General features: G+C 47.4%; 1 protein-coding gene across 6 annotated transcripts in view; it reads left to right on the top strand.

The window, feature by feature from the left end:
* Window positions 1–24,857, top strand: part of LOC142560350 (store-operated calcium entry-associated regulatory factor-like) — a 33,679-nt gene extending 8,822 nt beyond the window's left edge. The window contains exons 6-10 of one of the 6 annotated variants that reach the window (XM_075672374.1): window positions 7,993–8,103; window positions 18,688–18,793; window positions 21,910–22,013; window positions 22,075–22,113; window positions 24,698–24,819. In XM_075672374.1, coding sequence (XP_075528489.1) covers window positions 7,993–8,103; window positions 18,688–18,793; window positions 21,910–22,013; window positions 22,075–22,113; window positions 24,698–24,723 — 386 coding nt within the window. In that variant the 3' untranslated portion in view covers window positions 24,724–24,819. Of the gene's footprint in view, window positions 1–7,992; window positions 8,104–18,687; window positions 18,794–21,909; window positions 22,014–22,074; window positions 22,114–24,697 lie in introns of all 6 variants that reach the window. The other 5 variants (XM_075672375.1, XM_075672376.1, XM_075672380.1 and 2 more) reach the window with 5 other exon arrangements.
* The last annotated feature ends 797 nt before the right edge of the window (window positions 24,858–25,654 follow it).

The following is a 25,654-nucleotide window of genomic DNA, read 5'->3' as shown; positions in this document are numbered from 1 at the left end:
TTAAGGGGACAGGGTAGGTCCTATTCTTGCCATGCATTTTAGGCTATGTTCGTGACCCTTTTTCTCATGGCCTGCTGGGGTTAGAACATTAACCTTGGTGGCATGGTAATCAGCAATGTTAGGTAGTGTTACTGAACTAGGATTATTTTTTTTAAAGATTAGATTGTTGTTTTCTTTTTTTTACTGGACCCACCAAATTTTAGAGCCAAAATCTGCAGTAAATAGCCTGTAAATAAAAATCTTAAAATAATATTTATAATACTAGTTCAGTAGACTGTCTGTAATGTTTGCTCGATATCTGGAAAATATTATCTCCCTAGCGCTTGTAGTTTCTGGAAAAAAAAGGGTCAAATGCAGCAAAATTTGGTGTTTTGAGATAATCGTGGCTTTGAAGTGGAAGAGCTTTATTGCAATATAGGACTATAGAAACAAATTCTGACGCATTTTTTCAATAGCCGCCAGCCTGGTAGTCCCCTCCATCATCAACGCTTCTTTTCTGTGCTAGCTGCCTTGTTTTCCGGGCCTCCTTATTGACCAGTCGTGTAGCCCTCTCTGCACAATACAGTCGCCGCCGGTCAGCTTCGCGCAACCACTGGACTGTGAACCGTCCTGGAGAAACTTCGAATGACCTCAAAATGTCGGCTCGAGCAATGCTTCCGTCATTAAAAGTTAGCACAGCATCCATTGTCGCTGTTTTCAGCGTCTTGAGGCCAAGAAAGACATTCTTCGGAGCGCGCTCCCATACAACGTTGTTGAACGCCTCATTAGCGTTCTGAGTTTTTCAAGGCACACGAGAGTAGGTCAGTGTCAATCGGGCCATAACCGCGGTCACAATTACTTGCCTTTAGGTTCTTCAAGCGTTCCGCCGAGTGCGAAAGCTTCGATGCAGACGCGCACGTGGTGGCCGCGGTGCCCACTCCCGGATTGTGTTGCGGAGAATTGGCGTCATTGGAAAACGACTTATGCCGGTTTCCGTGGAAGAGACGTTTTTTAAAGCACTTCTTTGGCTTCGTCATTGCATTACCGCTAAATAACCAGCACCAAAGTATAAACAAATTCGATTGTCCGCGAAAACACGAGCAAAAACGCCGCGCGTTGCGAGTAATCCAGCTGCGTCTTAGGATTCGTTTGGCTAAGTGAAATATGCTAGCTAGGTTTTCACTGTTGTCAGATGAGTGTCAGCCATTCCGCTAAACGTGACAAAAAAATAGGCGTTGAAGAAAAAAATTTTTTTTCAGTTTAGGAGAGGCACAGATCCCGAGCATGTGTCAAAGGGGGCGTGGCTGGATGCTGCCTAGGTTTAGAAAAATGTTCATATTGAGGTAAATATTTTGCGTGCGCGCAAATGAAACACTGGGCCAGGTTAAGGAAAGAAGAGAGATTTTAAATTACACAAAAACAAAAAATCGATTTTTTTCATAAATTTTGCCTACCCTGTTCCCTTGAGGGGCTTTACGGAGAGACGGTTACTTCATCCCATATTTTCAAACCCTTCTATTAAGAATCTCCTCTCAAACGACGGGAGTAGACGCCGTTGTCTACACAGAGCGGCACCGCCTCGTCGAATTCCGTGTTCGCGGCCTGCCTTGACCGGCCACTCTGAACAAAGATGAACAGAAACGGCGTGAAGCACGCAGTAAGCGGTAGCCGTGGTGCCCGTTGGAGATTCAGCGCAGAGTACTTCACTTGGGACGCGCAATGCAGACAGATCGCGCATGCTGAAACTTGCATAAGGAATATATTGCGGTCTTGCAGAAAGCGTCGATGAACTTTTTTTTATTTCTAAATCAGCCTGTCGTTCCAGTAATCTTGCAGTATGTAACGCGTTTGGAAACTGATGATTTTTTGTCCCAAAGTTTTTTTCATTAGTAATAGTACTATACACACACACACACACATATATATATATATATATATATATATACATATATATATATAAAGACAAATTCTTCAGGCTACCTTTCAAGCGTAAAGAACTCGAGCGGTGCTAGAAGGTAAGCAGGACAAATATTTAATTTCACCAGTTTGGACCGGTGGACCGATCTTCAGAGTTTACAAGAATATATATATATATATATATATATATATATATATACATATATGTTAACACCTCAACAGTACTTTTGGAAAGACAGTAAATACTGTTTCTGCATAGTCGTACATGCTAATAAATAATTTTATTATTGTTATTATTATAAGGAAGAAAAACAGATGTACTTGATCGTGAACATATTAAAACGATGTTCGTTTCAAACGTGATTCATTTGATAATTACGCATTAGTCGCCGCATAACTCCCAGCACCAATCTGCATGTATCCAGCAAAACAAAGAAATAAAACAATCAAGTGAAGAAATAAGCGACACGTCTGAAGTCACGCGTAAATCCGCGCCAGAAGTCCGTTTTAAGCGAAGGTAACTATTCAGTGTGATTGAAGATCTCTCTGGTGTACGGTACTACGATGCGGAGCTCTTTTTCAAAAATCACAGAAGTAAAAACACAGTTTGAATGCTCGTGAACGCCCGCCGGCTACGTACTTTCAAGTACGGCGGAGCGTATAGACTGGCCCAGACTTTAGGCCCAGACTACCCCTGCTGCCACCTTACGCAAAGCGGCGGCAACTCGAGAGCCATCGCGTATTGCGCGGCGCATTGCTGGAGCGGCGCCGTTTGGCCACCTCTCCTATTCTACCACCGTTGGCTGCAGAAGCGCAAGCGCGCTTTGGAGACATCCGACAGCTCAGCTAGCGAGGAGCGTCGGCCGCACGGAGTTTCCTTCCTCCATAGTCGGCCGTTTTGGAGCGCGAGGGTGGCGCCATCTATTTGGCGCATGCGCAGCACGCGCGCCACTCCGATGTAAAGCCCCTCAATTTCCCAAAGTAGCGCCATTCGCTTCCCTCCTCCTCCGCTCGGCGCGGCCTCGACGGTGGCGCCGCCGGTGGTGGGCCTACCGTAGCAGACGACGGCTAACACGCTACGGGTGGAAATCCGCAGAAAAGTTCGTTCGAGCCCTGCGGAGCAGTTTTTTCACTCGAGATCTTTCTTCGTCAGTCGGTAACTGGCCTTTAGAATTTCGTGTTGGAATTGCGGAAGAAATAGCGAAAAGGACCATTATTCAAGGCGTATTTAAGGCATAAAGCGCGCGACGTTGAGAGTTCGTGTTGCTGAAACACGACGCAAGCACGCGGTGTACTCAAATACGCGCGTAATTACCAAAGTTTCAGGTGTTGACGGCGTGAAAGTATGTGTACGTGGTTTCGTAGGTTCATTTACGTACCTGAAGGATACTTTTGTTCGGCCGGCGCGTGAGAGATTGCTGACCGCACACAGCCATTCCGGCTGTGTGCGGTCAGCAATGCCTGGCAACTGGGCCGTTTCTTTCATTGCTGGGTGCTTTGGTAATCGTGACGATATATTGTTTTTTTTTACAAGTACTGCTCCAGGAGGGCACATGTAATGGCTAACGGAGGCCTCTGAAGAGCACGTGACATTACAATAATGCAGGCGTCGCAAGGAGTGTTCGCATACAAAATTGGCTGTCCGCGATCTTATACCCCCTTGGCATGTACAGGCTTCGGCGAGCCCCATCCAGCCCTGGTTCTAGCTTTGGTGTTCCCGTTGCCGCTTTGGCGCCCTGGAGGCGCCGTCAATAATACGAAATAATGACAAGGAGTTACAACTAGTAAATAAAATTTATTGAAGAAATACAATCGCGCCGAGGCGCCAACTTCTAAAGCTGCGCTAGCGCGCCTGCGCGAATATTATGAAACGCCAACGAGGAATTTACCGGCCCACGTACGATTCTACGATCAAAGTGCACGTTAAACATCCCCAGGTGAGCTAGATAATGTTATCCGGAGCCATCCACTACGACCTGCATCCTCGCTTTAGTCGCTTCGGAACGTTAAAAACGTTAATCACCACAAACCGAATCAATACATGCGGGCGTACATTCGAAGCTAAAAGGCTGCATCGTAAGTCATATTGAGCCTTGCAAAGGCCTTGAGAATGTGCTAACTTCTGGTGGAGCCTAAAACAGACCCTGAGTAAAGTCGCTTTTATGTCACAGGCCAGCTGCAGATGCGTGCATTTCACCGCAAGACGAAATTACATGAAACAAAGAGAGCACATTAAAAAAAAAAAGTCAAACAACGCGCTAAAAACCACGCAGAGCATGAACACACTTTTTCGAAGCGGAAGGCGTGAACTAGGCTCGAAATAAGAGGTTGTGAGTAGCCGTGGCTCTTCACTAAGCCGTGCGTTCTTTGCCACTTCCTCGAAGTCAGCCCGCCCGATCCTGCGAATCCACACTTCTTGCGTTGCGCCCGCCGGACGGCAAAGCAAAAAGCTTTTTGCCCTCGCTGTGTCTGTTGCGGCAACCGAAGGCGCAGCAGCAAAGCATCGCAATTAAGTTCTCGGCCCGACACATTCTATTACGCTAACGCACTCCGCCAGTCCGCCTGCCGTACTTTCGTCGCGCAGGCCCAACAATGGAGGTCGGCGCGCGCTGGAAAGAAAAAAATATACAAAAGCGCGGCGCCTGCTCCGCGCTGGAAAGGAAAAACATAAAAAAGCGCGGCGCCTTCTTTCACGTGACACAGATTGGCCAATGGGGGAGCGGAGGAGGCTGGGGCGACAGGAGACGTGGAGGAGGACGCGCCAGGGTGAGCGGGGTGGCGGAAAGATCTAAGAATGGCGCTACTTTTGAAAAATTGAGGGGCTTTACTCCGATGACGTCACGAACGCCCCCTAGCGGAGTGTGACACGTTCTGCTAACGGACGCCGTTGTGGCTATGGCCGCGAGCATGAGCCGTTAAAGGCTTTCGCCTTAATGGGCCAATCGAGATCGAGAAATTCGATCCCGATCGCACTTCATCATGATCAAAACATACCGTGTAACACTCGGTTCAATACTTGATACAACTAAATAAATAATTAAGAGCACAAAAACATTGTGATTGTGGAAAGAAGGAGACGGGGGGGGGGGGGCGTCTACGCAAGAACAGCAGAAGCTTCTCGAAGCCCCGGACATACGGCGACCGCTAAATCGCCTAATTTACTAAGAAATCACAAAAGAAGTAACACTAAATTAACGAGCTCCAGAAAGACAAGCTCGAAACAAATCATGTAGCAGTTGTCGCTCCACATGCCTAGCCGCCGAAGCTGCGCAGTTAGACGAGCAATGCTGTTTAAGGCTAACAAGACCGCCTTTAATTATGACAACCCCGCTTCAGTGGCGTTTTCTGATGAGACGCGAAGGCACACACATCTATAAGTCCGTCAGCGGAACGCAGACAACTACAGCAGAGAAGAAATGTTTTGCTCATCAACACTCACATTTGGCGGGCCCTCCTCCAGTAGTGCAGCGAGCAGCGATGTTGATCCCGTAGAAGCACACGAATATACAATACCGCCGAGGAACACAATGTCCACCACTGTAGTTGCAATATTCGCCGGTCCGCCAGCACCAAATGCCATCGCCCAGGCCAATCGGGTCCATGCTTTCCCGCCAAAGTCAAGGAAATTCGGCCCAGCAGAAGCACACCAATATGCAAACCCACCGATTAACGTACGTCGACCCTCCTGGATGCCTATCGATGCAGTCGAAACTCTCACCGTTAATCCGCGAACAGTGATCGTCAGCCAGCGAGCCTACACGGAAGTCCATCGCTTCCCGCCAATATCGCCGCCAAGTTCAACGGCCGCCAGCACCCAAACGAACCCACCGCGCTAATGGCTTGTTTACCACTTTCCACTGTTTCAGTTGCAGTTTTCCCGCGCGCCAGCATACCACGTGGCACGATTTAACCAATTAGACAACCTTTGCGCACGACACCCTGTGGCAGAGCGGGCACTGGGGCCAACGACCCTAAGACCTTGGACAAGACCTCCTGCATTTCCTTCGGCCTTCCCGGCAGCGACAAGTCTGGGGTAGCTTGGAGGGCGCCACATTCCCAGCAAAGCATACACGTTTTATGAAGTAAGGTTATAGGGTCACGTCAACTTTTCTCTGTAACATTCAATGCGGCAGTAACTCAGCGACAATCTATAGCGCGCAGTGACAGTTGTTCAAGCTATACCAACAACCGATAACCATTTTTTAGTAGCGTGGCGCCGTCGCGGTGGACTACTGGCTCCCAAGCATTGCAGGGAGACTTTCTGGGCATAGAATAAATGCCTTTATTCTATGATAAATGGATGAGGCTTTGACTTGGGGAATTAGCAGTGATTATTTCAGTCGCGGCCGCCTACCGGTGACTTGACGAAAAGCGCGGTTGAGTTGTTGAAATGTGAACGATTCAGACGATGGGGTTGTTTTCTACGTCGTAATGGTGTCCCTTTACGGTGTACACCTGCTTGGGTGGAAAACGACGACTGCGCCTTAAGTACGCTGCTTTCAGTTATCGAAACAATACGGTCTGCCCTTATATGACGTGATCAGTGTGGGGTCACTGTGAGATTAGTAGTGCACACATTGTGGAGACCATGTGACATGTAAATGCTTTCGAAAAATACTGCGGTTATCTGTCGGTAATCTTGCTCTGTTGTGTCCGCGTGATTTCTCTGCGAAGGAAAAAGGGAAAGTACTGAACAAGTTTTTTTTTTAATTGTAAACAATATTCGATTAGTATAACCCCCGAAAGCTTGTTTGTTTAACAAACGGGCCGATGAAAACGCTCAAGCCTGAAGAGGTGCGAGGATTGATTGTGGCACGTGTGCGCCATTCCCGTCATTGTCGTGTGACCTATAATACCAGGTTGCTCTTCTGCGGTCACGTTTCTCTTTTGTGGCGTCGAATCCAAGTGTTTCGCGGAAGCCTAAAAAGTCCTTGCTGCCGGTCACCGTATCTTGATCGCGGTCTCACAGATTTGGGCGACGGAGTTGCGGAAATAGTTTTCAGGCGAGCCGGGAATTTAAAAAAAAAAAGGACGTGTTTGTGCGCAGCGGGTCTTCGAAAGGTGCAAGCACTTGTTGGAGGAGTTGCTGCACTGCTACATGTGCGATACTTGACTGTTTGCTACCTTCACAGGCAACTCCATGCAGCAACCCGTGTTGCAGTATATCGCATGTATCTCAGAATACATAGGCAGTAACGTCTGTCGTGCTTTCAGAAGCTATATACGGATATACCGCGCCGTGTTAGATACGGGACCTTTTCCTGAGCCTCCTTCGAGTTCACCAGACCACATCGAATCGCGCCACAGCTAATTAAGAAACGCAGAAGCACGGATACCACATTCCCGAGGCGCGGCACATGCAAGCAAGTTGGCGGCCCCCACCTCGTACGCCGCATCTGAAGCTATTCACTGCTTGAATCTTCCCGAAAGTGAAGCGAGAGCCTGGCACTGTTCCAGGTAACTTGGGTCCAAGAGGCAACACAGGTGTAATGCACCCTGAAACCCTGGCAGCGTCGCCCCCATCCGCCTATTGTGACGGCGCATTGCAAGTCAGCAAGGCAAGACCGCAGGGAGAAGTAAGCCCTCGGACAATTGGGGACCAAGCAGCGACCCTCTCCGCCGGGTGTGACACCATCGCACGGGCGCCTACCACTGGCCGAAAATGGCGTCACCTGAGCGGGCTCTCCCATTGGCTGAACGTGACGTGTCTTCGAGACACCGAAGGGCTTAAAAAGACACAGACCGGGAGCAGCCGGAGAGCTTTCCTTCGTTCATGTCTTTCGAGCTTCTTGCCACGGGCCGCAGCGTCCGAGTTGCTGCCGGCCCGTAATAACTTCTATGACTGTTAATTTCTCGGTCGTCTCACTGTAAATAATGTAAATAAACCTCCCAAGTTTTTCATCCCAAAGTCCTCCTCATCTCTTACAGCCGATAGAACGAGGCTAGAAACTGTAAAGTTACCTTGTCAGTGCGTCGTGGTGTAAAAACACACGAGAGTTCCGTTTGTGAAATGGGGTGTACCTTCTTTTGATAGTTAGCTGATACGTGTGACGAGGTCGCCTGCGTCCAGTGACCGGCGCTTGTTCGTGCTCGCAGTGCGCGGTGCTCGAGGTAGGGCCCGGACTTTGGTACACAGCAAACACCTGCCGCCCGCGGGAACTCTCAAGCCTCAGCGAAAGGCAAGAATAACAACCAATCGCACTATAAGTTGAGTTTCTTCCAACAGGTTTTCAAATTTTAGTGGAGGTTTTCTTTGGGGCAAAGTCGCTCTTAGAAGTGTAAACGAACATGAAAACGAATTGAACCACTTGTAATGGAATCTAGCGGTGTGCACAGTGTCGGAAAGCAAACTGGCGGCATTGTGCGCAGGTCGATCGAACGCTCCAAAGCTGGAACGAGCGATGTTTGCAGTAGCTTCTAAACTTCTTGCGAGCAAATAAACTAGCAACTCACCACGGTGAATGAGACATTACCTTCTGCTTGTGCCATGCACGCTAAACTAAACCATGCTATGAAAATTATATATATATATATATATATATATATATATATATATATATTGCACACACAGGGTGTTTCAGCGAACACATAGCACACATATCACAATCCTGTAGCACACATAGCACAATTCTAGTTCATGAGATTCTCTAATCAAAGCGGCGGACACTACTTGCACATAAAATTGAAATGCATAACCGACTAATTAACAAAATTAACTACTCACATTTTAACTAATTACCTTATGATTCATATTGCAATTAACAAATTGTAGCCATGGAGTTCATAAGGCGGATCCACTTGGAACGAATTCCCAGGAAGACACCAGTTTCGAGATATTAATTCGCAAACTTTGCGGAGAAATGCATTGGCGTTCCAGTTACTTGTGTGCTTCAATGCATGCAACGACGTTTTTTTTTTTAACAAGTTAACTAGAACATGCATTTCTCCGCAAAGTTCGGGAATTTATATCTCGAAACCGGTGTCATCCTGAGAATTCGCCTGAGAATTCGTTCCAAGTGGATGAGGCTTGCGAACTCCACGGCTAAATTTGTAAATTGCAATATGGGCCGTGAGATAATTAGTTAAAAATAATTAGTGATTTTTTGTTAATCAGTAGATTTTGCGTTTCAGTTATTTGTGCAAGTAGTGTCCGCCGCTTCGATGATGATGATGATGATGATGTGTGGGGTTTTATGGCGCAAGGGCCAGGTATGGCCAAAGAGCGCCATGTCTGTGCTAATGGGTTTGCAGTGTACTTATGATTACTATGAAGTTGATGTGACGTGGCTGTAAAGGGGCCTTAAAATATACGCTCTAAAGTGCGTAAAATCTGTATAATAACATTATGGCGATGACGTATGACTTGTACTATGAACATTTAGATTCGAGTAGACCAGCTCATAGACTAGAATTGTGATATCTGCCACAGCCAACTTCTAAAGATTTTTTAAGGTTTTCGCTGAAACACCCTGTATATATTGCTTCACGGCATAGCATCTGTCATGATGAACTTCAGGCCTTGAGAGAGTTATCCTTCCTGCTACCATGCATGCATACAAACGTACATGAGCAGGAATATTCCTGCTGCTTAAAGCATTAGTAACACTAATGCTGGGGCAGAAAAATATCAAGAAACAAAAAACCAAATAAAGATTCAGCGTGTATCAAAATAGTTACAGCGAAGCTGCATAAATCTAGGATCCCGGGATTCTTACGCGTCCGTCGACAGAAAGCTATCATCAATGGCGCATGCCCCCTGTTGCGTTTCGCCTGCGACACGCGGTTTTGCCGGCGCGACTGCGGCGGGGCGGCAGACATTTTGGCCCGTTCGGCGTCGCCGCAACGCTCCCCGCCAGGCGTTTCCAGGCATGTTCCGATGCCACGTGTCTTCATGTGCGTGTGTGAGTGTATGTGCCATTGTGCCCGAACCAGGCGATGCGACAGCAGGGGTCACCCTCTCCTTCCAGTCATTGTGCCCGAACCAGGCGATGCGAAAGCAGTGGGTCACCCTCTCCTTCCAGTCTTTGTGCCCGACCGGCGGCAGTGTGCGTCACCTTAGCCCATTGTACAATCACGTGCTCGTCTATTGAGGGGTTCCTTCTTGCCCTCAACTGCGAGAGTATAAAAACAGCTGCCCCCGGACGCCAAAAGGAGGGCTCCGATTTCTTCTGTTGAGTAAAGTGCTCTCCCGTCTCTCTACTTCGGTCAACCTGACCGCCAACTCTTTGCGATGTTAAAATAAACAAGTTGTTTTGTTGTTACCAGTCGACTCTTGCTTTGCCGGGACCTTCGGATGCTTCCAGTTGTACCCCAGGCCGCCAGGCCAACGCTACCCTTGGGGCTTGCGACCCAGGTGCAACAACGGGCGTCAGCGCCGAGTTCCCAACAACTCGCGCCAGCGGTGCGATTACAACAACTAATGGCAGCGGTGGGATCGCGACAACGGAGGCCAGCAGCGAAGAGATGCAGTTGACTGTATGCTGAGCAGCTCATCGACGATCCGGGAGCAGTGCAAAGAGCCCTGTGTGATGACTGGTTGCCTGCAGCGGAACGACTGCGCTGAACTCTTGACTGCGAGGTTTGGTGAGTGCGGGACTTTCTTCTTCTGAGCTTTGCCAGGCTTTTGTTAGTGTTAGAAACAGAGCTGGTAATTGTGGTTGTCGTTGCTGCCGGGTTAGTTTGCGGCAAGACAATAGTAAGCAGTAGAGAAAGCAGCATTCAGAGCAGCCATGGATTTGAAGTCGTTGCGCAAACCGAAATTGTTGGAGCTTGCAAGAGAGTTGGGTCTGGATGTCTCAGACAAACTAAGAAAACCTGAACTGCTAAAGGCTATTCTTGAGTTAGAAGCTGAGGATGACGAGCTGTCGGAATGCCTTGAGACCATTGAAGAGAGGGAGACTGCAAAAAGACAGGAGCGCGAACTTAAAGAGCAAAAAGAAAAAGAAGAGCGCGAACTTAAAGAACAAAAAGAAAAAGAAGAGCGTGAACGTAAAGAACAGAAAGAGCGAGAGCAACAAGAGCGTGACCGTCAACACGCTTTGGAAATGAAGCGTCTCGAGGTAGAGATGGAACGCGCTCGTAATGGAAGTCAGGCACACGGTGCAGGAGAACGCGTATTGTTCAAAATGACTGACCTGATGCGGCCGTTTAAGCTTGGAGAGGACATTGGTTTGTTCCTGGTTAACTTTGAGCGAACGTGCGAGAAGCAGGGGTTCTCTCGGGAAACGTGGCCACAGCGCTTGCTCACTTTGTTACCCGGCGAGGCGGCCGACGTAGTCGCTCGCTTGGATAGAGAGGAGGCAGAGGATTTCGACAAAGTAAAATCGAGTCTGCTAAAAAAGTACCGGCTGTCTGCGGAAGCGTTCCGTCGGAAGTTTCGGGAAAATGAGAAAGGCAAAAGTGAGTCATATACAGAGTTTGCGTATAGGCTTATGTCAAACATGCAGGAGTGGCTCAAAGAAGAGAAAGCGTTTGGTGACCACGATAAAGTTCTGCAGTGCTTCGGGCTAGAACAGTTTTATAGTCGGTTACCGGAGAACGTGCGATACTGGGTCTTGGATAGGCCAGACGTTTGTACGGTGGCTAAAGCCGCTGAGCTAGCCGAGGAGTTTGTGACGCGTCGGGCTCGCGGAGCTAAGGACGGTCAAAAGGGTGAATTTGGCTCGAAGTTTGAGAGGCCGAAATTCACGCCCGTGAGATTAAAGGGGGACACGCGTAGTGAGGATGCGAGTGAAAGCAGTCCGACCAAACGTAAAGAGACGGCGGCAGCCAAACGCAGAAAGCGGTTCGAGATGAGGCGAGCGCGCGTTTGTTATACGTGCCAGAAGCCGGGTCACTTTTCGGCGCAGTGTCCGGAAACAACACCAAAAGTTGTGTTTTTTTCAATAGGCAGCACTGACGAGAACATGAAGCTTCTCGAGCCTTACATGCGAGACCTCCTCGTGAACGGGAAAGAGTGCCGAGTGCTTCGCGATTCCGCAGCTACGATGGATGTAGTTCACCCGTCTTACGTAGAACCCCATATGTTCACGGGCGAGTGCGCATGGATCAAGCAAGCCGTGGAAGCTCATAGCGTGTGTCTGCCGGTAGCAAAAGTGCTTATTGAAGGACCTTTCGGAGCGCTTGAGACGGAGGCGGCAGTGTCATCTATGCTGCCACCCCAGTACCCGTACCTATTTTCAAACAGGTCCGATCACCTCCTGCGCGAGAAGGGGCTTTTGTTTGGTGAAGCTAGTGTTCAGGCCTTAACCAGATCGAAGGTTCGGGAGCTCGCTGCAAAGGCGGTAGTTGCGGGGCCGACGTCATCAAACAACGAAAAAGGGTCAGAGGCGCAGCAAGCTGATATTCAGAGCACGCCCGAACTGAATAAAATTGAGTCTGTAGCGTTGAAGGCGCCAGATACTGGAGAGGAAACGCCCGACACGGGAAAGTTAGAAGAGCTATCTACTGATTTGCTCATCGCGCCTACGTCAGACGGACTTAATAGGTTGCTAAAAGTCAGCCGGTCGGCTTTGATAGCCGAGCAAAAAAAGGATGGCAGCCTGGAAAACGTGCGCTGCAATGTCAAAGAAGGTATCGCCAGGAAAACTGCGCGTTTTGTGGAAAGAGGTGGAGTCCTGTACCGGAAGTATCTAGACCGCCGAGGAGTGGAGTTCGATCAGCTGATCGTGCCTCAATGCTATCGTCAGGATCTGTTGCGCTTGTCACACGGGGGTTCGTGGTCCGGACACCTAGGAGTTAAGAAAACTAAGGACCGTCTCTTGCAAGAGTACTATTGGCCAGGGTGTTTTCGGGACGCAGACCATTTCGTAAGGTCATGTGACACCTGTCAGCGGGTGGGCAAACCAGGGGACAAATCGAGGGCACCGTTGAAATTGGTACCTATCATTACGGAGCCTTTTAGACGGCTCGTTATTGATACAGTGGGACCTCTGCCGGTAACAGCCACGGGGTACAGACACATTTTGACTGTGATCTGCCCAGCGACAAAGTTCCCTGAAGCAGTGCCGCTTAAAGAACTCAGCTCAGTTGAGATAGTCAATGCACTACTGTCCATATTTGCGCGAGTTGGTTTTCCTGCGGAAATCCAATCAGATCAGGGCACAGTGTTTACTAGCGCTTTGACGACAACTTTTCTCGAAAGGTGTGGGGTAAAGCTGTTACACAGCTCAGTGTACCACCCACAGTCGAATTCCGTTGAGAAGCTCCACTCCGTCATGAAGCGCGTGTTGAGAGCCTTGTGTTTTGAACATCAAACTGACTGGGAGCTGTGTCTGCCTGGGGTGATGTTTGCGTTAAGAACCGCGCCGCATGCAGCTACGGGGTTTTCGCCAGCTGAACTGGTGTACGGTCGCTCGCTTCGGTCTCCGCTTCGCATGCTTCGAGAATCATGGGAAGGCAGGGGCGACGACCCAGTCGTGGTGGAGTACGTACTTAAGCTCCTCGAACGCTTAAGAAGGGCACAGGAGTTGTCAGGTGAAGCAATGACAAAGGCCCAGCAGAGGGCCAAGGTTTATTATGATCGGACAGCCAGGGCCCGTCGTTTTGAGGTGGGCGATGAGGTCATGATATTGCGCACATCGCTAAACAACAAACTAGACGTGCAGTGGGAGGGCCCAGCACGAATTGTTCAGAAACTGTCGGACGTTAACTACGTGGTAAGTCTGCCAGGAAAGCGGAAAGCACAGCAAGTTTACCACTGTAATCTGCTCAAACCCTATAAACAACGGGAAGCAGTGGTGTGCATGATGGTAAACGTTCCTGAAGAGCTTCCGGTCGAGCTTCCGGGACTAGGCTCAGTGACGAACAGGGAAGACACCGGTCAAGTCATTAGTGACCTTATCAGTAAAGCACCGCTGTCGCCTGAGCAGAAAACCGAACTACACCAGCTATTACAAGAGTTTCAAGGTCTGTTCTCTGAGAGGCCTGGTAGGACTTCTGTACTTACTCATGATATAGAACTTACCTCCCCAGAGCCAGTACGATCCAAGGCGTATCGGGTGTCACCCCGCCAGAGCGATATTATGGAGGCTGAGGTAAAGAAAATGCTACAGCTCGGTGTTATTGAGGCAGGTGAGAGTGATTATACCTCCCCTTTGATTTTAGTTGAGGTACCGGGCAAGGAACCTCGTCCTTGCGTCGACTACCGCAGGCTTAATTCCATCACGAAGGATCAAATTTATCCGATCCCTAACATCGAGGAGCGCCTTGAGAAAGTTAGTAGCGCTCAGTTTATTTCCACCCTAGATCTTGTCAGGGGTTATTGGCAGGTTCCACTTACAGAAGAGGCTAGTAGGTATGCGGCGTTCATTTCACCAATGGGAACATTCCGTCCTAAAGTGTTGAGTTTTGGTTTGAAGAACGCGCCATACTGTTTTTCAAGCCTCATGGATAAAGTGTTGCGGGGACAGCAAGAATTCGCTTTACCGTATCTAGACGACGTAGCGATATTCTCCGCATCCTGGTCTGAGCATATGGCACACTTGCGGGCAGTGCTAACCCGCCTGCGCGAAGCGGGCTTGACAGTCAAGGCTCCTAAGTGCCAGTTAGCACAGGCCGAGGTTGTCTACCTCGGTCACGTGATTGGTCAGGGTCGTCGCCGCCCCTCTGAAATAAAAGTGGCCGCTGTGCGAGACTTTCCGCAACCGCGCACCAAGACCGATATTCGGTCGTTCTTGGGTGTCGCCGGCTACTATCAGAGGTACATCCCTAGGTACTCTGATATCGCGGCTCCCCTGACGGATGCTCTAAGAAAGACAGAGCCTCAAACAGTCGTCTGGGACGAGACCAAGGAAAGAGCTTTTAGCGCCCTAAAGAGTGCCCTAACAAACCAGCCTGTGCTACGATCGCCAGACTATACAAAAGGGTTCATTGTTCAGTGCGATGCTAGTGAGCGAGGCATGGGCGTTGTACTGTGCCAACGGGAAAAGGGAGAAGTAGAACACCCCGTCCTGTATGCTAGTCGTAAGCTGACCAGTCGTGAGCAGGCGTATAGCGCCACCGAGAAAGAGTGTGCATGTCTCGTGTGGGCCGTTCAGAAATTGTCATGCTATCTAGCCGGCTCGAGGTTTATCATTGAGACGGATCACTGCCCTCTCCAATGGCTGCAGACCATCTCTCCCAAAAATGGCCGCCTCCTGCGCTGGAGCCTCGCTTTACAACAATATTCCTTTGAGGTGCGTTACAAAAAGGGGAGTCTCAACGGTAACGCCGATGGCTTAAGTCGAAGCCCCTAACGTAGGAATCAGCCTCAAAATTGTTGGTTACTGATGTTTTTCTTCCTGAGGCAGGATTTTTTTTTAACATATTGCTTTTGTTTAGTGTTTCAAAGTGATGATATGCTTTCTAGTGCAATTTTCCAATTTGTGGACGCGTTCTGAGTGATGCTAGACTACTGTAAGGAACTAGGCAGTGGTATAAAAAGGGGAAAGAGCCTGGCAGGGCTTAGTGAGGGTTGTGCCGTGCTTGCTGACTGAGCGGTTGAGTTTCAGCGTAGTTCTAACGCTTGCCGGGAACGAGAACAAAAATGTGAACTCTCCCGAAGTCACTTTGCAGTGTCCCGTGCGAACCTGAACGAGAGAACGAGGCCTTCTCTGTGCGCTGCGCTCAAGAAACGTCGAGGGATGCCCGACTTCGGTTATGAGCATCATCGAGCGACATCCCTCCGGACAGCGGATGCAGTCCCCTGTCCATCGGGATCTCCTTCCCCCGGCGGGGCGGTCTGTTGCGTTTCGCCTGCGACACGCGGTTTTGCCGGCGCGACTGCGGCGGGGCGGCAGACATTTTGGCCCGTTCGGCGTCGCCGCAACGCTCCCCGCCAGGCGTTTCCAGGCATGTTCCGATGCCACGTGTCTTCATGTGCGTGTGTGAGTGTATGTGCCATTGTGCCCGAACCAGGCGATGCGACAGCAGGGGTCACCCTCTCCTTCCAGTCATTGTGCCCGAACCAGGCGATGCGAAAGCAGGGGGTCACCCTCTCCTTCCAGTCTTTGTGCCCGACCGGCGGCAGTGTGCGTCACCTTAGCCCATTGTACAATCACGTGCTCGTCTATTGAGGGGTTCCTTCTTGCCCTCAACTGCGAGAGTATAAAAACAGCTGCCCCCGGACGCCAAAAGGAGGGCTCCGATTTCTTCTGTTGAGTAAAGTGCTCTCCCGTCTCTCTACTTCGGTCAACCTGACCGCCAACTCTTTGCGATGTTAAAATAAACAAGTTGTTTTGTTGTTACCAGTCGACTCTTGCTTTGCCGGGACCTTCGGATGCTTCCAGTTGTACCCCAGGCCGCCAGGCCAACGCTACCCTTGGGGCTTGCGACCCAGGTACAACCACGGGCGTCAGCGCCGAGTTCCCAACAACCGATGCCATCGGTGGGATCCAAACACCCCGAAAGCAAGCAAAAAATGAAATGGCTCGTACACCAGTAAGGCAGAGGCTATAAGCGCTCAGGAAAGTGCAGCGAACAGTGCATACATTCTTTGGAATCACGCATACAACATACAGAACAACGTACGCTTCAATAAAGAACAAGCTAAAAAAAAATCACCGCCCAAGCACTCCGTACAGATGGTTAACCGGCGAAGCTGAAACATGCAGCCCCTGTGTTTATCACTGGGTTAATCCCGATGGTTCATTAAACGACGGCTTGGTGGGCTGCATGAACTGCAGAAGGGCAGCGGATTGGGCGAGTTGGTGTTGCATGGTAACAATAAAATTCAAACAGCGCTAAACGACAGGACCAGAATGAGGAGGAGACAAACACGGCGCTGAACTTACAACTGATTTATTTGAAGTAAGAAGTCAACATTTATACGTACAAAACTGGGCACGCATGCGCCCGGTCATACATCGATGATCAGATACAAACTCCGGATAGGCAACATTCGCACGCGTTGTACCTGCCTTACAATCTACCCTTTATGCAGCAAAACATCTTTAATCTTGTCAGCGAAAGAAATGGCATTTCTGCATAAAGGGTAGATTGTAAGGCAGGTACAACGCGTGCGTATGTTGCCTATCCGGAGTTTGTATCTGATCATCGATGTATGACCGGGCGCATGCGTGCCCAGTTTTGTACGTATAAATGTTGACTTCTTACTTCAAATAAATCAGTTGTAAGTTCAGCGCCGTGTTTGTATCCTCCTCATTCTGGTCCTGTCGTTTAGCGCTGTTTGAATTTTATTGTTACCAGGCTGCATGAGCCTGTTGCCCGGGCTGCACCATCGGCACGGCGTAGACGAGCTCGTTCATGATTCTGCTCGCGGCGTTGCTGACTAAAATCTGCCCGCTCCTCACGAGTGCCCTAACCATTTCGGAGCCGGAGAGAAACGGTTGCGCGCGCGCTCGGCTGCAACGAAATGCAACTACGTCACTACCGGCGCAGCCAATCGCACGCCGCTTTTTTTTTTTTTTTGCGCATGCGGTTTGCGCCGGAGTTTTCGGCGTACAGGCGACAGACGGACGGTCGAATCGGCTAGCCATATATAACTTCGCTATAAGAAAAAGCATCCGAACCACAAAATTAATTATAAGGCGCTCGTAATAGCAATGCGAAGCACGTAGCGCTCCCCGCATACGTTTCTCGGTAGAGATTACTGTTGCGCAGGCGGCCAAACTGAGCTCAAACTGAGCTCGAATTTAGTTACGTACGTACCAGTCTACCATGAACATATGGCGGCAATAGCATTTTTGAAATGGTGCAGTAACAGCAAGGTTACAGGTCTAATAAACGAGTACGCGACCCAACGCTGTTTCTCGCTCTCTTTCGTTGCCCTCCCCACCCGCGCTCTCTCTCCCCCTTACCACATACGCTCACCAACTCTACGCAGTGCCAGCGAAGGCTACAGATTGCGTCCGCACTCCTAAAGAAAGCCTCCTCCATTATCCGCCCCTGATTGTCCTGCGCGTGAAGCTGAATAGAAGCTCCATAAAAAGTTTAGTGTCCCCCTAAGGGCAGGGTGGCCAGACACACTACTATGGGCGAGCCAATCTCCGTTTTCCGAACACACAGTCGGCTCTCTCCATGTTGGCGCTCTCGTTCCTCGACGACCGCCCAATCGACAGCTTCTACCCCTGATGACGTCATCTGGAGCACCCTGTTGACGTCACGACGCGCGAAGAAAGCGTCTGAAAAGCCAGTAGAGGAGCACGTGGAATTGTTCTTCGAGTTCGTGGCGGCGGCGCGACGCGCAGCGCTGCCGCGTTCCCCATAAATTATGGTCACGGCATTCTCGACGCGATGAGTGCGTTTGTTTGAAATCTGCAAAAAAAAATGTCAAGAGTTTGTTTCATGATCGCAGACAGTCGGTGCGCGCCGAATATTCTCAGCTGCCGACCTACCGCAAGAAAGCTCGGGCTCACAAGGGGACGAACTATATCTTCATTCGTAAAGATATTTTGTCAGTAGGCCGACGTCTGCGCTAGTAAACGCTGTCATAATCTGGTGGCGCCTGGTTTTAGAACTACAGTTCACGAGGGTTGCAATGTGGGCTTGTTGGTAATGCATCTTCAAGGGGAGTGCGGTAGCGCGATTCAAAGACGGGACAAAAGAAGACACAAAGGGACACACATAGCGCTGTGTGTGTCCCTTTGTGTCTTCTTTTGTCCTGTCTTTGAATCGCGCTACCGTACTCCCCTTTAGAACTACCTTTAGCGTACAACGACTCGCGGCAACTTGTAGCCTTCGTATCCGTCACTGAGGATGCGGAATGCGTTCTGTCAGTTGGAACACAAATACTGTCCACAGACGTGATGCGCAACTTCGCGATGTATGTGTCTTGTCGCATCAACTCGGCAGGGTGCGGTCCGGTAATCACGCCCGCAAGCACATCAGAAGGACCTGGCTTCTGGACTGGTGCGGCTACGGGCGGTCTACTAGGCTACCTGTTCGGGAATAGGGGCCGGTAAGTGGAGAAAATCCCATTACCACGTTGCGACTGCACCATTCCCCAAAATGCATGATAGAAGCACTTTATTTTCGTTTAACCCGTTCCTGCGTTGAGCGCCGGCGGGGCTCGGCGTAACCGATCGAACGCGCACAGCGAAATGAGAAAGCGAACGCGGAGCGCAGCGGGAGATGAAAGACCGCGAGGTGGAAAGTGGAGGAGAGTGTGGCGAAAGGGTGAGAAGGAAAGGAGATCGGCGCACGGGACTACGAGATGGCGCCATAGTATTTGTAATCTGATTGTATAAGCGGCGCGAAATGTGCAGTACTTTCTGGATTACAGCGGCACCTTCGACGAGTCATGTATAAAAGCCGACGTGCTTGACCCGCAGATCGGATTTGCGACGATCGCCGACTCTGCTAGCCGCTATCGTGGTGCTTGAGCGTCACTTGTTTTGCAACGCTTCTCTCCGTTTGCAACGTGCCGCCCGAGACATTTTGTCCGCGCCAGCCAATATATCGCGAAATCAAAAACACATGTAGAGCTGCGCTCAAACTTTTCATTGGGGAGTATCGTAATCGTCTGTGATTTTTTTTTAACTGACCAACAAATTTATTATGTGCATCAGTACAGTACGTTCTACAAAAGATGCGGCCCACATATCACCATTTCATATGCACATTTCCCATTCCATCTATAGACGTGCACACCTCATCCAATGACGACCGCTGTTGACTTCTTTTTATAAGAGAAGTGCTCTTCACGTAAAATTAGAACCGGACTTAGGGTTCTTTTTCCTTTTTTTTTTCGTTGGTCTCTTTAGTACGAGCATTCGCCTTTCACATGTCATTCGACCTACCATAAATCAGAATTCTACGTCGCAATTTCCATAACAGTCTCTTGAACTTCCTCAGTTACCGCAACATGAAATATACCTTGTATAGCATGGATGTGCGAATATTAGAAAGAATTAAATGAACAATCAAATAATGGCCTATATTCGCTTTGTTCTCGAATGAAAGTCATAATTTGTAAATGCAATTGTTTTTCGAATATTCAATAGTTTAAAACCTCTAGTATATACAGCTCAACCTAAAATTAGAGTAAAAGCGCAATGAATTTCGCCCCTGCGCCCACAGTAGACATAAAACGCGCGAACTTACTCAGAGGAGCACGTTCAGAGAGCCTAACTTTTCCCTTCTGAGTAAAGTTTATTTGGACTAACTGAAGAACTTCTGGCATGCAGACAAACTGCTCATTTGCTCCGAATGCTCCATTTGGAATTTAAAGAAACAATGCTTCACAGCGTCCCATGTTGTGACATGACCTGTCATGTCCAGCGTCAGTAAATTCCATCTTAATTAATCCTGTAAATTTCTTGTTCCCACAGAACTACCTCTGCTTTCCTCGATTGTGTTTTCCTTCCTTTGGCACCAATTATGTAATACTAATAGACAACCGATTCGCTCCTGTACACACTATACATGATCTGAGCAACTCTGCTTCTTTCTGTTTATCATAACTAGAAAATTTTGTACCTGCATGCATATGCTTTGTTATCTTAATGTCTCTTAATGTTTCGTCTATTTTCCAGTCCGTCGCTTGTCGTGAGGTCCTTGACATTTCGCCTGGCGAGGGAACAGAATTTCGTCATTGGTAGCAATTGCCTCTAGAAACAGTTAAAAGAATGTTTACCTAGGCAAAGTATTAGCATACTACCCGGATACAAGAAGGAAATCTTCCCACGAATCAAAATGGTTCTTAGTGCCTCTAGCGAGCACTGTTTAGTTGTGAATGGCAGCTTACCGATATTCGTGGAAACAAAAGTGTATTTTTAATGAATGCACTCTGCTTGCCTATTAACACGTACATAAGCTGAAGCATGCAAAGGTGTTGTTATACGACCACATTTTTGTTGTTGTTGTTCCACAAAACGACAATTTTTGCATCTCTTAGAAACCGGCACATCAACGCTAAAATAAAATAAAAAGAAAGCTTCCTTGAAAATTCTGCAACCTCAACGAGCGTCTAAAGCTGATAAAATTAGCATGTTGTAGGTTGCTCATCAATATGTCGCTCTTTGCGAATACGACTTGTACGAAAGTCACGCAAACGACATAACGAATATAAGGCAAGCTGTTCTTTAACATGTTTATGCCTGCTTTAAACACACTATCAGGTGCCGCTCAGTAAATTGCAGAAATTGTAGAGTAAAATTTGTAAATTTGTTCTCAGCATCTCTGAAATTTTGGAGTCCTAATTGTTTTTTGCGACAGCAATATATGACACTGCAGGCGAATTTCTACCGTTGTCGTCCGTGTCGCCATGGCGTTCCGTATAAAGTCCAAGTGCGGTAACATCGCGTCCGCGCGCCGTATGTTGTAGGTGCGCGCTGAAGCTCGCAAGGGTTTAGCCAACATGGATGGTGGCTTGATACAGCGGTGTTTTTTTTTTTGCACTCGCAAGGGAAGAATGCGGGGATGATGCGCGCTGTCTTCTCACGCGTGCATTGGGGGGGGGGGGGAGGGGGTACAGGTTAGACCTGCAGCTGCGGCAGCTGAGCGCGCCTCCTATCTTGGAGGAAACCTGCGATGGGTTCAAAGGCTAGCCGACCAGGTATAGCTGATGGCTTCGTGTTCTCGCGTGCCCAGTTCGCATTGAAGCGAGAGGCAGCTCGAAGAGCAATTCGCTCGCCACTGCTGCCGCTTTTCATCACACCAGCTTTCCGACAGCGAGTGTCCGCGGTCGAGTGGGCTGTGTTCGTATTTGTTAATTCAGTAAGCGATTGTTCACAGCGGTTTACACTGCTGACAAAATGACTAACCTTACTTCGTATAGCTTTCTAATAATCTGCGACCATGATCAATGGTTTGCCTGTCGTGACTGTGACTTCTTCCTCGTTTTTCAACTCGTGTAACGCAAAATGAAATTTTTGTGGCAGTCAATAATTAAAATGACTTCTTTATTCAAAGTGAAGAAATTTTATGCTAATCAGCTTAGCTGTGAGATACAACTTCTACTCCTTATGTAATGCATTACAACATTTAGAAAAGTGCGAGTCGTGAAAATTATGTTAATTTGCCATCTTCGATGAATAACACTACTCACTCCTAACGTATTGGCAATGCTTTCAGCGACACAGGCGAAAGGACAGTGCATGCTGCTCCCGTTGAAAGAGCTTTTGAGCCGACGTCGTTCTTTGGAATCGATTGTACGAGTGGCGATTACACAGCTACTGGTAAGGTCACAGAAAGTTTTGTAGGGAAATATTTGAAAGTTTTTTTTTTTTTACTTTACAGATGTTGGTAACGTGTTGAGCGATGTGATTACATCTGCTGGTAAGGGACATATACCATATATAGACATATATTACGGATGAAGTTGTGCAAGAGTGAATGTATTTTGTTTCACAATTAGCATATGTAATTTATGATTGAAGCAGTATGAACCTTTTAATAGATGAAGCACAGGAGCCTGGCAAGTGGAGAAAAGGAGGATTAAGTTGGAATATATGTACACAAGATCGACAGACAAGTTCCACAGCAATGTTTTAAGCCTATTGCGTACTTTTAACTAGAAAAGCTACAATGATAACATGAGATCACCTTAAGAGGAAGCTTTAGCTCGGGCCCAACTCCGACGCGGCCTATTCAAATACATGTAAAACGCAAAAACGTTTTTATGAGATAACCCCTGGACCGATTTTGATGAAATTTGTCGCATTTGAAAGAGAAAGTTAAATTCTAGTGACTGTTGGAAGCGGAATTTCGATTTAGGGCTTGAATTTTCTTAAAACGATTTTCAAATATTTGACCGTTTGAAAAAAATAGAAGCACGAAGTTTATAAATTCATAGCTCTGCATCAAGAACCGATATCGCGGTTCTGTAAACGGCGTCCATTAGATCATTCAAAGCGGACAAATTCAATATGTCATTTTACATCTTACGTGAATTTGTTACGTTGGTTACAACGGTTTTGCAAAAGTTGTATTTCTTTATGATTAATTTTTTTTTTATATTCATGTGTAACATATCAATTTTGTCCGCTTTAGATGTACTATTAGATGCAATTCACAAAATTGTATTATCATTTTTAGTGGTTAAGTTACAGAGTTGTTAACTTGATAGTTTCGTTTTTGAAAATTTCCGATTTTTGCCAATTTTTAATAAAGAATTGACAATGTAACTCAAAAATTCGAAACCAACAGTCACTAGATTTTAAGTTTGTCTTTTAAATGCAACAAACCTCGTCAAATTTGGTGCAGTGGTTGCCGAGAAAAACGAATTCTCCTTTTACATGTATTTAGATAGGAGCACTTGAGCTAAAGCTTCCTCTTAAGAGTGTTTGAAAAGACGCCAAAGAAAAATATTAACTTAGGTCATCTTGAACAAAACATTCAGTTGTAACCCACCTAATCAAAATGTCAAAGAATTTCACGTTGTCTGTACAAAAAATGCTGCTTTCAATATCTTCACGCTTTCGTTATTTGTATATCTGCGCATATTGCTGTCTTAGTTGTATGCTTATGCTGGAGCAGTGGGTAGTTATATTGAGTAAAGTAGGCTTTTTTTCTTATTCTTGCTGTCATTTTCAAACTGCTCTGCCGTTGCGTTGTGCGTATATTTCCCAATGGCATTAGCCGATAACAATATAGATCTAAGCACTATTGTGTAGTTTTAATATTTGTTATACCTAATAAAATTTATATGAAGCATAAACAGAGCATGATAACTTTATTTGGAATCCGGCGATAGGGAGGCCCAGGCCTGGGGCCGCCTAGATGGCCCCTGGGAACTGCTGCTCCCATGCGGCCTCCATGGCTCGCTGGACGGCCCAAAGTTGGTCTTGGAGCTCTGAGCTGAGGCAGTGGCTAAATTTTAAGATAGTGAAGAAATCTAGGCTTGTGAAACAATAGGAACTAAACAACATAAACAGGGAAGACAGCTGGCAATGACACTTATTTCAGAAGCTGCACACCATGACATCACTAATTGCAGCACAATCTTTCTGAAGCTAGTTAATTGTTAATTACCAAAATAGAGCCTTGCCAAGTTACAGTAAAGTGCCAAATTGGTCCATCTTTTTAGACTTTCATGCACAAAAGTAGCAAAATAAAATGCAACAAAATATGACGTCACACATTTACACCACGAAATTAACCTTCACATGAAGCTTGTTCATCCATGCATCATCAGCTTAGCGCGTTTTCATGATCGGAAGTTACTGTGGTAAAGATAACGCACAGGAGATTGTGATGCAAAGTAGCGCCCTAAACAGCAAGAACAATAGACTTAATTTCCAAAGACTTTTGCGAAATGATTTCAGACTGAGCATGTTTCATCTCACCGTATCAGCATGCAAAGCCATTGTGTAGGACCACGCTCGGAAGCGCAGTGAACATCTCGAGCTTCCATTAGTTATTATTAATGCGAATAGTATTCTTGGCATACTTGGACCAGTTTTCTTTCCGGATAATCTATCCACCTATTTCATAAAATATAAGAGCCAATCGCCATTCGCATCTGTGCGTGCCACCGAGTATGTGCCACTATCCAATAAACCTCTTTCATGCCAACTTGGGTCCCTGTGTACATGCCACTGGGCATGCATGTCCTCAGGGAAGCTTGACAGCATGCACAGACTTCACGGTGGGGCGCAGCATGTCCTCAGGGAAACTCGACAGAGGAGCCTGGCTGTGGCACATTCCTTACATCACGCATTTTGGCTATTTGCACATTTGGATAGTCGTTGCAGAGGAGCCCTTGCCCGATTTTATCTATTTTTGCAACATTCCAAAGAATGCAATGGCAAGCAAGTGTAATTGACATTAACATACCTAGTATTCCTTGAGACTGTACATATCAGAACGCTTGAAACAACCGGAACACATATGTAATCTTTTTCTTGTTTCTTCATTTCAGGCTTTGGAGGAACCGACAGGAGGTAGTCGTTCTGACTCGGCGAATGAAAATTACCAGCACATCGTAGTTCAAATTACCACATTATTTACCATGACTATTTAAAACAATCACAGTAGGGGGAAACAATGCAATAAAACTGTGACACAATTTCAAAAGTGTGCCTGAACTGCGATATTTTTTATTGCCACTTAGGCATTGTTTCTCAAAGCAAAGCATGACGCACATGCATGCATGCGCCTCATGTACCTTCCAATTTATATATAATGTCAGGGCATTCCCTGACATTATATATAAACTAGAAGCAAAAGTCACCAGGTCCACATACACAAGAAAACGTTTCAAACAAGTGTCGCATTTTCACAACTCTGATTGCTTGCAACGGCGTCATCGTGGTTTCAACTATAGCAAACTTGAGAAGCTGCACATTGGTGTAATCTAATTATCTTTGGCTTATCTCCAACAGTACGGTCGAAAGCCCGGTTCAGGCCACAAGCAGTTCACTGATAAGACGTCACATGAAAGCCATCTGGAAACGACTTAAAACAATCTTGTGATTTGGGCAGCACACACACATAAAAAGGGAGATATTAGAAAAAGAAGAAATCACAACATCAAAAGAAAAAGAAATCACAAGCACGCCATTGTGAGGAGGGGTGATGCATTATAGTGACCTGAACCAGGCATTATACCATGACTCAACTAATCAGTGAGCATATTGTAGAAAAATAATTAAAAAAAGCTCAGTGATATGTTGAGAGATCTGTGCATGTAGCAATAGGGCACACAACATAATGTTGAAAGTGCAATAGTAACAGGCTTCTTTCACTTCATCAGCTAGCAACCACCACAACGATGACTTTGGGCACATTGGCATTAGTGCTATTTTCTAGTAAACTTTGAAGTATTCTGTGCACATCTACCTTCGTGGGCACAAAATATTTTATCACAGATTACAAG

This window comes from Dermacentor variabilis, chromosome 10 (genome assembly GCF_050947875.1).
Source record: "Dermacentor variabilis isolate Ectoservices chromosome 10, ASM5094787v1, whole genome shotgun sequence".
Lineage (NCBI taxonomy): Eukaryota > Metazoa > Arthropoda > Arachnida > Ixodida > Ixodidae > Dermacentor > Dermacentor variabilis.
This window is presented reverse-complemented; position numbering and strand designations above follow the sequence as displayed.